General features: G+C 30.2%; 1 protein-coding gene across 1 annotated transcript; it reads left to right on the forward strand.

Annotated features, from left to right (window-relative positions):
- Positions 1 to 2,018: 2,018 nt before the first annotated feature.
- LOC113381083 lies at positions 2,019 to 3,017 on the forward strand (the record flags this gene model as incomplete). Its single annotated transcript, XM_026620070.1, has 2 exons — positions 2,019 to 2,502; positions 2,938 to 3,017. Coding segments are annotated over exons 1-2 (564 nt in total), but the record flags the coding sequence as incomplete, so codon positions are not given.
- Positions 3,018 to 15,172: the final 12,155 nt, after the last annotated feature.

The raw sequence follows: 15,172 nt of genomic DNA on the forward strand, positions 1-15,172 counted from the left end.
TTCATTCGTCTTTTAGTAATGACATACTGTAGCATATAATGATATAAAATTGGCGGAGACACTTCATCTTCTATCTCATATGTTGCCATTAGATATTGACACAGTTATTAAAAATTATGAATTTGGATTGTCATCATTGATTCATGTATACTTAATTATTAACGTTTCATCTAATTTGAATGATTCAAAAAACATTCGATTCATATAAATAAGGAGAAGTGCTGTTTAATTTTTGGCAAAGCCGTTTCGAAGATACGAGGCAAAAAGTGCCAAAAATAGTGATTCAGTTTTGAAGAGAATGGAGCGATAAGAAAACGATTTCAATAATTTAAAAAAACATTTTACTTATATTGACAAAATGAGCAACTGATTAAATTTTGAGGAATGTGAAAAAAGTGAAGAAAATGGCATTTGGCGGTGAAAAATGATCATTAGACATATCGATGCTTTTCTGACGCGACCTCGTAACTCGATTTTTGACGATTTTGAGTTTTAATCGGAAAATGAATCACTAAATATAGACGCATAGATCTGTGAAGTTTTGTAAAAAAAAAATCAACCGAACGTTTTTTATTGAGAAGAATACAATCACGTATCTCAATTCAAAAAATGTGCCATGCGCAACCTCGTATCTCAGTATCTAATAAATGGTGGCGTATATAAACAAGTTTCGCAAAATTATTATTCAATTAAGTTAATTGTTATTAAAACTTAATGACCGATAGTTAATAAATACATTTATTATTTACTTACCGCAAGTTATAGTAATTTTCCTAAAATTGTAATTTACATATAGTTAATAAACCTTTTTACATATTTAACGTTTCAGAGGTTTTTGAATATATTGACATACCTTAAAGAAATGGATGTATGTGTTTGTGTGTGTGTGTGTGTGGATACAATTTTCTGTCCACGTTTTCGGGAGCACGGATCAACCGATTTTAAACATTCAAAAAGCAATCGTTTCCTATTGAGAAAACAGAGCATCCGATTTGAATTATTTAAAAACATTCAATTTGTATTGATGACGTGGTGATTAGTTTCTGGAAAAGACAGGCCCAATCGTTTCAAAGCTTCCGATTCGAATGATTCAAAAAACATTTTGCAGTATAAAGAATCGATTAGTTTAGGAAAGCAGAAATTTTTTTTGTCCATTTTTTTTTAATTTACAATTATTTCAATTTATTACAATATGAAAAATGATTCGGATTTTAATTTTAATGCTAGCTAAAATTCTAAAACTCTCTTATATACTTCAAGTAAATAAATTTAAATTTGCAAATTAGTTTATATAATTCTTATAAATATGAGATATGTTCTTTTATAATTTTATTTACTTTTTATGTATACATATATAAACGTCGTTCTCCAATTTATTCTTATATTTTGTCATTCAAATACGAATACTATGTGAAATCATTTATTATTCCTCGATTCTATTTAATTACGGAACGGGAAGTTCCACCAATTTGCTTAAAGACACGATGCCATGCACCACTAGTTATATTTTTATTATGTTGAGAACAAATATCACAGTAAGCTACAAAAATTAAACAATTATCAATTCTTACCCATACAGCACGGGTCAAGCAATGGTCAACCTGTTTGGTCCCATTTAAAGCCTACTGGGTTATTATAAGCCCATTATGGGCCAATTTATGACGCAGGGGGTTTAGACCCATACGTTACGCGCCGGGTCGAACAATGGTCGACCTACTCTTACCCATTACTCACCGTGTTGTTATGGGCAAATGAAAAATGTATTCAAATATACCGCGCATGCGCATACGCGTGCGCGGCGTTTGCGCAACTAGCGCACAGATGGCGGCACTTCTATGTTGTTCGGCGTCATTTGCAATTCTTTGTTTGATGACTCCAGACTGTCATAGATAAACAAGTATAAACTGAGTGCTGTAAAAGTATACTTATGCTACTAAAATCCTGAACAATATTAGAATATAATATATTCGTAATTTGTTTGTTGTTTGACTCTGTAATTTGTCAATAAATAAATAAATATGTCTGATAAAAAAATTTGCAAACACATTGCGACTGTGTCAGATAGACATTTTTATAGAAGACTTAATTGGGAAATGCAGAAATTACGTTCGGAAAGTGTTTTGCAGAACTCTGAATGCGAAAAGGATAATATTGATTTGCCTAGTACTAGTGCTTGTACAATAGATAATATTGAAACTGCGAATAATGCTTCTATTGTAGATGACTTTGAAGGACCGTCTTCTTACCAGGCAGAGTTACAGGGCGATGTTGAAAGAAATGATTATTCGTCTCTCTCAGATAGCGAGGATGATGATATAACTGAAGTTTTTGATGCAAGACAATTTTTAGCAGAGTGGGCTGTGAATTATCAGATACCTCATAATGCTGTATCTGCACTACTTAAAGGGCTAAAACTTCATGATTGTTTCAGTGATTTACCAGCAGATAGTAGAACACTTCTGAAAACAAAAAGGACTGCTGTATCAAAAGTTGTAAGTCCAGGTGAATATATTCATTTTGGTTTATTAACTGGATTGAAAGATTCTATTGATAGGTTGAAATTGAAATCTTCTATCATCGATTTAGAAATTAATGTTGATGGTTTGCCTCTCTCAAATTCTTCGAACATGTCAGCTTGGCTTATCTTATGTTCTGTAATTCTTACCAAATATATATTTATTATTGGACTTTACTGTGGGCTTGAGAAACCTAAAGATTCAAATGAATTTTTAAGTGATTTTGTCGATGAAATAATTATATTAAGCACTGAGGGTTTTGATCACAATGGGAAACATTATAAGATACGCATTAAATATTTTGTTTGTGATACTCCCGCCAAATCATTTATATTGCAGACAAAGGGACACACAGGCTACTTCAGTTGCTCGAAATGTCTTGTTCGTGGTTCACATATTAATCGCAGAATTTGCTTTCCAGAAATGCAATCACCTGCAAGAACTGATGAACACTTTCGAAGCTTAGAAGATGAAGACTACCACAATGGCTATACAAGATTGCTTGAAATACCGTACATTGGTTTAGTTACTAATGTACCACTTGACTATATGCATTTGATTTGTTTAGGAGCTGTTAAGAGATTGATGCTTTTGTGGACTGAAGGTGAGCTTCCAATTCGTTTACCATATGCTAAAACTAATGACATTTCCAATTTTTTATGCAGCTTAAAGATTTATATACCCAAGGAATTTGCTAGGAAGCCTCGATCATTGAAATATGTGAGATCATGGAAAGCTACAGAATTTAGACAATTATTATTGTATAGTGGTCCAGTAGTTTTGAAATCTCATATTTCAAATGACTTTTATAAAAATTTTTTTACTTTACATGTTGCTATTGAAATTTTATGTAGCAACACATTATTAATTGATCTTTTAGATTATGCTGAGCAGCTACTTCATTATTTTGTTGAAAGTTTTAAGGTATTATATGGAGATCATAATGTAAGTCATAATATACATAACATATTACACTTAGCTAATGACGCCAGAAGTTTTGGTACACTTGATTCATTTAGTGCCTTTAAATTTGAGAATTACATGCAGGTCTTGAAAAAATACATACGGAAGTCAGAGAAACCATTGCAGCAGATTTATAAAAGATACTTTGAGGTAAAAGAACATTTTATAGGTAAAGATGTAAGGCCTGTAGCCATGTCTAGAGTTTGTGAGAAGTCTATGCATTTCGAAGGGCCTTTGATAGAGTATTGTGGTAATCCACAGTATAAGGTTGTATATTGTTCAGATTTCACATTCAATATTAATGAAAAGTCCGATTCATTTTGTGCTTTACGTAATGGTAAAATTGTGAATATAATTAATGTGGCATTCTGTACAAAACTGAATCAATTAGTAATAATAGGTAAAGAATTTAAAGTGAAAGAAGATTTGTTGACCATCCCTGCAAATCCTCTTTAATTGGGGAATATATGTTGAGTGAAACATCTGATTTATTAACATGGCCCATAACAGAAATTATTCACAAATATGTTGTATTTCCTCTCGGTACAGATATTGGGAAATATGCAGGAATTCCAATGGAGTGATCCATATACTTGCATTATCATACTTTTTCATAAAACTATTTTTTCGGGTGATTATCAGTCATAATAAAAACATCTTTTTTATGGATGATTAATAATACCAAATACTATACTTAAAATAATAATAAATAATGTTTTCATTCTGTTTGAAATCTCAAAAACACAAAGCAATGAAGACGCATTGTCAAAGTTTTTTTTATTAGCTCAAAATGACGGCATTTACAAAGGATTTTGGTTCCTATATATATCGGAATCTATATAAAAACATCTTTTTTTTATGGATGATTAATAATATAAATACTATACTTAAAATAATAATAAATAATGTTTTCATTCTGTTTGAAATCTCAAAACACAAAGCAATGAAGACGCTGTCAAAGTTTTTTTATTAGCTCAAAATGACGGCATTTACAAAGGATTTTGGTTCCTATATATATCGGAATCTATATAAAAACATCTTTTTTAATGGATGATTAATAATACCAAATACTATACTTAAAATAATAATAAATAATGTTTTCATTCTGTTTGAAATCTCAAAAACACAAAGCAATGAAGACGCTGTCAAAGTTTTTTTTATTAGCTCAAAATGACGGCATTTACAAAGGATTTTGGTTCCTATATATATCGGAATCTATATAAAAACATCTTTTTTAATGGATGATTAATAATACCAAATACTATACTTAAAATAATAATAAATAATGTTTTCATTCTGTTTGAAATCTCAAAAACACAAAGCAATGAAGACGCTTTGTCAAAGTTTTTTTTATTTGTTCAAAATGACGGCATTTATAAAGGATTTTGGTTCCGACATATATCGGAATCTATGAATAACGAAATATTTATCCGTGAGCATAAGACATGGGTTGATTTTTTTTTAATTTAATTTATTTTTATAATAAGGAACTTTTAGTGCATTCAACTTCGAAAATATTTTTACGCCTTTGGCGGTTGGTATCAATAAGTACTATCATTTTACGCCCATGCGACAAGCCACGCCTGCCAAAATCTTTGGCGGCACGGCGGCACATCACTGAATTAGACTATTTTGTCTGGTGGATTAATTAATTTGTCAAATAATTGCATTTTTATTATATCAATCAATTGGTATTTTTTAACAGTCTTTTTGATCAATTTTTCATACTTTTTAATGCAATAATTATTAAATATTTGCGTATGTTAAAAAACATAACTTTGAAAATATTTGTTCACCGCGAATTATGTCGGTTGGTATCAATGAAATGTTTAAAGCTTGATTATAGAGCACCTCTAATGCTCTATGTTGTATTTGGTTGTATTATAGTTTTGTTTATCGTGCTGTTTTCTTAATAAGGTTTTTTTTATCTAAAATAATATAAAATTCGATTAAATATTTTATAATATTTTAATCATTTTTATTATTAAATTATATAGTTTCATATAATTATATAGTTTAAATAATAACCACACCTACCGCGTTAAGCCACACCTACCGATTTGATAGGCGTTTCATAGAGGTTAATTCTGCACGTTGAAATTAAAATTTATAAAACCATCAAGGTAAGCAATTCATTAGATTAATTCTTCGAATATAATAATCTATGAAAAGATTATATTCAAATATTCTAGTAATTTATGATAAAAATGTAATTAAAATGTAAACTAATCGGGTTTTAATTTTAGATGAGTTTAAAATCATTCATTGTGGTTTTATTTGAAGATGGGGTGGATATAATCCCAAAAAATTGGTTTAATAGAGAAGATTGTACATCTTTCTATCCTAATTTTGAGGATAAAAAGTTGTACAATATAGCAGTGAAGCAGATGATGCAGCCAAGGGAGTCTTGGAAAAGATACAAAGTCCACAGAGTTTTTACATCTACGGGTGGATAGCATAACAGATATAATTAGTAATAAGAGTATCAAAATATATTTCTATTATGATTGTAGACTCATTTGAGGTGGGACTTGATAAAATGAAGGAGGCCCTCGAATATTCTGATATAACTTCTGATGCGGAGGCAAGAAAGGTACAAAGGAGAGTTCGTGCCAGAAGGAACCGAAGTTCCAGTGATGATTTTGACCTGGACTCCGAGCCTAGCGTCTTGCCTCCAGCTCCTGCACCACCAACTTTATTGAGTAGATGTTCTACTCCTGTTGCAAACAACAGTAAGATCGCATACAATAAATTGTATTTAATTAAATATTTATTATCAAATGTAAATCTTGCATTCATTTTTACTTTATAGGCTTCGATAACGGATTTATCGGACAGAGCAGTAAGTAAACCCAATGCAAATCAAATGAAGTTATTTTATGTTGATATTAATAATCTAAAATTTTTGATTTCACATCAGTAGTTAATAGACAACACCAATCAACACCAAGTCAACGTCTAATTAACACTTGTAAGTAATCTTCTAAAAAGTATATTGATGTATGTAACATTAATCATATCACCTAATATTATATTTAAGATTGCGATGAGGCCGGAAGGCTGGTTGATCATGCTGGGAGCAGCACAGAGCCCACGGGTGGGTACAAAGGTGAGTTATTTCATTACATTAATTACATCAATGTTACATTATGAAGTTAAGACAGCTTGAAAAAACAGAATTGGAGAAACTCATATTAAGATTGGATACAAAAATCAATCAGAATTTTGAACAAATATGTGCAAGCATAGATAGCAAACACTAATATGTAATGGACAGGCTTGATAACATTGCTGCCAGTGTAATGTATATATACACTGGCATATAATATATATATATTATATATATCTTATGTTTAATTCAGTTCAGTTTAAACCATTTTATTTTTAGGCTTTGACAACGGATTGTTTCGACATACCATGCAGAGCAGTAAGTAAACCCAATGCAAATCAAATAAAGTTATGTTATGTTGATATTATTAATCTAAAATTTTAGATTCCACATCAGTAATGGTTAATAGGGGACCAACGCCAAATACAAGGCGTCTAAATAACACTTGTAAGTAATCTACTAAAAAGTATAATAATGTTACATATCATATCACCTATTATTATATTTAAGATTATGATGATGGAAATAGGATCTTTGACCATGGTGCTGGGAGCAGCACAGAGCCCATGGATGGGTACAAAAGTGAGTTATTTCATTACTTTAATTACTTCAATGTTAATGTACATTATGAAGTTAAGACAACTTTAAAAAACAGATTTGGAGAAACTTATTTCGAGGCTGGACACAAAAATAAATCTAAAATTTGAGCAGCTGAATGCCACCATCGACAGTAAGCTCCAAGCTGTAATGGACAGCATTAGTAAGCAGTGCTGCCAGTGTAAAAAGGCGAATGATTTGCCTGATTATACACTGGCAGTTTATAATAAATTTCCTGTTCGGACAGAGGCAGAACTGCTAGATGTGGAGCAGCTATTGACAGATGCGTCAATAGCAGAAAAATTGGTAAATATGATATGTTTCTGAATGGATAAAATGGACAAATCAATTACATATACTGTATCATTTTAGAAAGCACGCCTAGGACGAGTTGGTGGGGTAGATTGCAAAAGCGCTACCATATCCCTTTTAAAAAAAGTATTTAAGGATGTGGTAGCGAAGGAGTATAGCTGGGTTGGAGGAAAAGCGAAAAAGAATTTTTCGGCTCTCCTGATAGTAAAAATGATTATAGGTATTAATTAATGCATTAAATGACTTACTTTAAACTATTTATTATTTAAACAAATAATTGAACCAATAATGTTTTCAGATATTGTATCTGAACAACAGCGTGTGACGCAGAGCCAAGTGGAGCAGTGTGCCAAAGGATGGCTGCGTCATGCTCATGACAGATTTGTTCGGAGTGCTCCGTAAGTTGAAATATATTCCAGATATTTCCAAAATGTCAATTAACATTTTTCATTATATAAAATAAACATGTAAAAATATAGTTTATAATAATTCAAAATTTGTTCTTTTCAGTGCTTTAGAAGGTGATGTTGAACCGAATGTCAATAATGATAATAATAATGAAAATAATTAAAATAAAAAATAAAATAATTAGTTTAAATTTAATAATACTAGATAATAAGATAATGATAAGTTTTAGGATAATGATTACCAATGATTTAGTTAAGTTAGTTTAATTTAGTTATATTTAGTAGTAGTGTAAATAAAATACCATTTAATAAATATGTTACATATGGAATTGCAGTTTTAGTTCATTCAATATTTATTACTATATGGATTATTTATTACAAATACGCACGGAAAGTATGCAACCATTATTGCACAATATACCGCCATTTTGACCCATCGCAATACCATTCTAGTCCCATAGCATACCCGTATTGAACCCGTCGGGTTGACCATGGGTCAAACCAGGGCTCTGACATATGTGTCGCCATGGGTTCACCTATGTTCATATATGGTACCAGTGGGTTGACCATAGGTTAACCCCACAGCCCATTGTGACGACCATAGGTTGACCATATGTCAACCATGTGCTGTGTGGGTACTGATAATAAATTCTCACATGAAATTAAATTTTGTATTTTTTAGAGTTAGATAATGTGTCATCCGCAGATAAAAAATAATTAAATAAAGAAATAATAACAAACTAGTATGACTATTAACACAAACACATAAATAAATGTTAAAAAAATTTGAAGTAAAATATTAAATTTATTGTATGTAAATTAAGATTCAATATTATATTATATAATCATTCATGAATCTCTTGACATCTCTATAAAATTAAAATAGTTAATAGTAAAATTGAAATGGTATTTCAAAGTGAAATATGTATATAAATTAAATATTAAAAAATATTAAATATTTATTCTTGCAATCCTACTTTATTGAAAAAATATGAAGGTACAAAAAGTTTTATATCATTTCTTTGAAAAATAAAAAATCAGAATATAATAGTTTTGATTCAAATTGAGCAGGTCAGTTTTAAATACAAGATTTCTGATATATTATTTTTAAATGATTGTAAAATTAAAATATATATTTTTGTAAATTATGCCGAATATTTATATTGAAAAAATATAATTTTCTATAGGTACTGCAACATGATATATATATTAGAAATTTCATTCCTAATTGTGATTAATTAACATTTGGAAAACTATAAATTCAAATTTCATACTATAAATTTAACTAGTTGGTTTGGTATTTAGCCTTGAGGCAAGTTACATGAACTTCCCGAAATGTGTAAATAATCGACTTAATCAAAAAAATGTGTAAATAATATACTTCATTAATCCTACTTTAAAAAAAACGATAATAATTTTAGCAAACTTTGACGAATTTTTAAAATTAAACTACTTGTCGTTAGGCCGTAATATTACAGTAAGTTCTATAAGACCATGATGTATATCGCCAAAAAAAATTCCATGAAAATCAGTTAATTACAAGAAAACGGTTTGGTAGATTTTCACCTAAAATTAATCAGTACCATTCCCAACTAATATCTTTCGAACAGTTTTTGATTTTTTAAAATCGTTCGGTAGGATGAGCTTAAATTTGGATGAAAAGTTTTTTTCAAATTACAAAGAAACGGCTTGGCAGATCGTTGCACAAAATACTCAAATGGAGTCCTCACCGAAATACATCAAATGGCTTTTAAATTTCTAAAATCGGTTCAGGCGTTTTTGAGAAAACGTCGATCAAAAGTCTAATTTTGACAAATGCCAAAAAGACCATACTGATTTTTGCAAACTTTGACGAATTTTTAAAGCTGAACCAGTTGTCGTAGGGCCGTAATATTTTAGTATGATCTAGAAGACTATGGTATCTATCGTCAAAAAAATAATCATAAAAATCGTCGAATTTTTTTTTTTAAAACTTTATTACAAGAAAACGGCCCGGCCGATCTCTACCAAAAACTAATCAGCACGATTCCCAACCAATATCTTTCGAACGGTTTTTGAATTTTCAAAATCGATTCAGAATTGCGGGCTAAAACGTAGACGAAATTTTTTTCACTTTTCTGCCATTTATGAAGAAACGGCTTGGCCGATCGTCGCACAAAATTGACAAACAATAGTTCTCGTTGAGATACATCGAATGGCTTTTAAATTTTTGAAATCGGTCCAGCCGTTTTCGAGGAAACGTCGATTTACGGCAAAAAATCTGTTCACATACACACACACACACACACACATACTTTTTCCAAATTTGGTCTCATTCGATTCAGAATGGCTTGAAACGTCGAGAAAACATAAAATTAGCGAATCGGGTTTTTTGATGAAAACATAAACTTCTCCTTCGGGAAGTTAAAAAGAATAAAAGTAACAATAAAAATGATAATCACAAAGTAGTAAATTATAAATCCATGAAAGAGCTAAATATCCTAGGTATTGAAATACCTAAACTATGGCCAGATACTATATTGTCGTAATTATAAACTAACATATACCACAAGTTTAAAAATGTTTGTTTTTTTATTAAGAATTATTTAAAAAGTTGATCGATTCTCAAAATAAAACAATTGAAAAAAGTTATTCATGTACTCTTATTTGAAAACAGCATGCCGCAACCACGTATGTTACATTTTTTCCGTGCGACAAACACACGTATCTCAAAGAATTGAAGAAAAAATAATGATTAATTGTTTGTAATATCATACTTGTCTCAAATAATTGTTACAAGATTGAATATTTTTAAATTTATAAAAAAATTGTTAACAGCAGTTCAAAAATTCGTTATAAAACGTTTTTTGTCTCTCCTGAAAAGTAGTAGTTTCTGAGATACGAGGTTGCATCAGAAAAGCATCGATATGCGCATCACATTATTAGATATTTATAGAGATTTTAATAATAAGTATGGAGCGATATTGCATTGAAAAAAAGTTAAAAAAGTTAAAAAAATTCCAAATTATTTCTAAATATAATTCAAATAAGTCAATTTACTCAAAAATTTAATATTCACAAAAATCAATCTTTTTTGAAAAATTGAATTTTTGGTACGGGAAGTTCCAGCAATTTGTCTTAATTGCCGTACACCAATAGGTGGTTTATTCGCTTCAAAAACAGTCGTATATGTGACCCTCCCACACTAGGAAAATGACATAGCTGGCGGGTGTTGCTCAAGAGCTAAGGTAATTAGGGCTAACACTATAGTTTTATACTTCAAAAATTTCATTAAACTTATACTATTTAAACAGAAACCAATTAACTCTTATTTTTTACTTATATTACACATTTGATGACGTTTAAAAGCTGCATATTATAAAAAATATGAATTTTTCAACTTTTCAAACGGCAATATCTCAGAAACGGTGATACTAACAAAAAAATTAATAATAACAATTTCATAGAGAATTTTATAATAAATAAACTTATCTAACATAATTTTTAAAAAAATTATGGTTTCGGCGGAAAATGGGAAAAACTAAATTTTTGCACCTTTGACCTTGAATAAAAAAAATCGCAGATGTCGGATCGTTGGGGACTTTTGACATTTCATTTGTAATGGCCTATTTAACATCTGTACCAAATTTCAGCTCTATGCGAATTGTTCCTAACTGAAAACTTAATTTGACTGGGCTATAATCAATGCTAGTCCTTACCAAATTACATACAATGGCATTTGAAGTTATGAAATCAGTTCAATCGTTTTTGTGAAAACGTCAACAGAAGATCCAAAAAAACGCTAACATTACACACGCATAATTTTCGCACAAATGCTTTGCATGTATGGTTTCGAAGCGACAACCATGGTGAACTAAAATAATTTTCAATTCAAAAACCATTATTTTCATTCATCATTACTAGATCCAGTTTTAAATAACAAAAAAATAATACGTAAAGCTTTTTTCTTTTACTGACTATTACTTACTTATCGCTGATTTTTCGCTGTTGTATATGGATAGTGAATATTGCATGACTTCTACTGGATTGACTGTTCATTGCAGTTGCACCTACAGCTCTGCGACGATATCCTCTAACTAAACAATCTAATGTATCTTTTGCATTACGTACTTCAATTTCGGTTAATCCAGGAATTACAATTCTTTTTTGTTGATCTTCTCTGATATCAACTATACTTTGATCTCTATTTGATTTTGATAAAAGATCAAATAATTGTTCTTGATATAATTCCATAAATGATACCTGTAGAACATGAGAAAATACTTTACTGAACAAATGACTTACTGTTATTATTATGTTTACAATTTCATAAACTATTATGATTTCTAAAAGCAAATTATATTAAATAGCAATCCATATACTCCTAAGGAGTGCAGAACAATTATATTCAACCAAACATATAGAAGTACAAACACAATGCAAAGATTTTGAAAATCTGACATGTTTAATTTCTGACCATTTATGGGTATTCAAATAAACTCTAATTACAGTGTAAAAAGGTTATGGCTTTTAAATTTTAATTCTCATTTAAACCTCATATGCTCCTTAACAATACACTTTAAATTTATTGCTTTAATATTTGGAAAGTAGTTTATATTGATCTAACTTGTAATTGAAAATTATATTGCTCCGTCAGAGATGAAATTTTTTGAAAAATGTCTTTTACTGCTCTTGGTATAACACCCATCTCCTCGACTGGTCCAACTGAATAAGCCATGCCCATGGAATGAGTTTTTCCGGAGCCAGTCTGACCATAAGCTAATATTGTCACATTGTAGCCTAAAATATATTTTAGATTGAACAAATAATAAATAATAAAGTAAAGATACTGAAGATAAAAATAGAATTTGGGATTATAGATGAGAGATAAATTCACCTACACCAAAGTTATGTTATGTCAAAATTAAATTCTAGTAGAAATAAATTACCCTTAAACAATCCATCAACTAAACCCTTAACAGCAGTGTCATAAAATTCAGCTTGCGAAACTTCTGGTGGAAATACATGGTTGTAAGTAAAAGAAAGATTTTTTATTAAAACTTGAGGTTTATTTGGCACTGTTTCGAGGCATTTAACATATCCTTTAGAAATTTCGGATTTGACTAAAGGCCTTATCCTTAAAGCCACCTGTACACTAACAGCAGAATCAGCCATCTGAAATTTTTCAAAAATCGTTTGAGCAGGCGTAGATCTTATATGAGATATTCTATTTTATTTATGAAGAAAATAATATAGTAAATAATATACTTCATCAATCCTACTTTAAAAAACGATAATAATTTTAGTAAAGTTTGACGAATTTTTAAAATTAAACTACTTGTCGTAATGCCGTAATATTACAGTAAGTTCTATAAGACCATGATTAAGACCAAAAAAAAGTTCCATGAAAATCGGCTTAAATTTTTTTTTCAACAGTTCATTAGGCTCAGTAGATTTTCACCTAAAATTAATCAGTACCATTCCCATTTTTTTAAAATCGGTTCGGTAGGATGAGCTTAAATGTGGACGAAAATTTAACACTTTTTTTCAACAGTTAATTACAAGAAAACGGCTCGGTAGATTTTCACCTTAAATTAATCAGTACCATTCACAACTAATATTTTTCGAACAGTTTTTGATTTTTTAAAATCGGTTCGGTAGGATGAGCTTAAATGAGGACGAAAATTTAACACTTTTTTTCAACAGTTAATTACAAGAAAACGGCTCGGTAGATTTTCACCTAAATTAATCAGTACCATTCCCAACTAATATCTTTCGAACAGTTTTTGATTTTTAAAATCGGTTCGGTAGGATGAGCTTAAATATGGACGAAAAGTTTAACACTTTTTTTAAATTGCAAAGAAACGGCTTGGCAGATCGTCGCACAAAACTGACAAACGATAGTCCTCACCGAAATACATCAAATGGCTTTTAAATTTCTGAAATCGGTTCAGGCGCTTTTGAGAAAACGTCGATCAAAAGTCTAATTTTGACAAATGTCAAAAAAACTATACCAATTTTTGCAAACTTTGACGAATTTTTAAAGCTAAACGAGTTGTCGTAGGGCCGTAATATTTTAGTATGACCTAGAAAACTATGGTATCTACTGTCAAAAAAAAAATCATAAAAATCGTCGAATTTTTTTTTTTTTTTAAACGTTATTACAAGAAAACGGCTCGGCCGATCTTTACCAAAAACTAATCAGCACGATTCCTAACCAATATCTATCGAATGGTTTTTGAATTTTCAGAATCGATTTAGAATTGCGGGCTAAAACGTGGGCGAAAAATTTTTCACTTTTCTGCAATTTACAACGAAACGGCCCGGCCGATCGCCGCACAAAACTCAGAAACGATAGTCCTCATCGAGATACATCGAATGGCTTTTAAATTTTTAAAATCGGTCCAGTCATTTTTGAGAAAACGTCGATTAACGGCAAAAAATCTGTTCACATACACACACACACACACACATACACACACACATACTTTTTCCAAATTTGGTCTCATTCGATTCAGAATGGCTTGAAACGTCGAGAAAACATAAAATTAGCGAATCGGATTTTTTGATGAAAACATAAACTTCTCCTTCGGGAAGTTAATAATATATTTTAATGAATATGCTTGCTATTTGTTATAAGAAGATTAGCTTACCTTAACCATAGCACTAAATTATATATATATATATATATATATAATATATATATAAATATATATATATATATAATATATATAATAGATATGTAATAATTAAAGTTTTAGTTTACCTTGAAGTAGTCTTGTTAATTTGCTGTCACGATAACCTATGAAACCCGTACAGCCCTCGCCCAATCTTGATATGACATTACCCAGAGCTAACAATCCTTTATTAATTTTTACACTTTCTCGGAAGCGATTACCAGTTGCTATTGTTTTATTTGCTCTTTCAGATCCTGCCAAGTCTACCAAATGTAACTTGCAACTTGTTAGACTATTTCTAGTAATAAAAAGGAAATATTTAGACATTTAAATGTGGAATAATCGACCTAGAGAGAAGCTGGTATCAAATTTTTTCAAACTTTGATGAATTTATTAAAATTAAACCTCATGTCGCAGGACCATAAAGATCCTGCCAAGTCTACCGAATGGAACTTGCAACTTGTTAGACTATTTCTAGTAATAAAAGGAAATATTTAGACATTTAAATGTGGAATAATAGACCTAGAGAGAAGCTGGTATTAAATTTTTTCAAACTTTGATGAATTTATTAAAATTAAACCTCTTGTCGCAGGACCATAATATTTTATTATG

Source organism: Ctenocephalides felis, unplaced genomic scaffold (assembly GCF_003426905.1).
Source record: "Ctenocephalides felis isolate EL2017-DRISC unplaced genomic scaffold, ASM342690v1 CF-g0.4_SCAFFOLD_02560, whole genome shotgun sequence".
Lineage (NCBI taxonomy): Eukaryota > Metazoa > Arthropoda > Insecta > Siphonaptera > Pulicidae > Ctenocephalides > Ctenocephalides felis.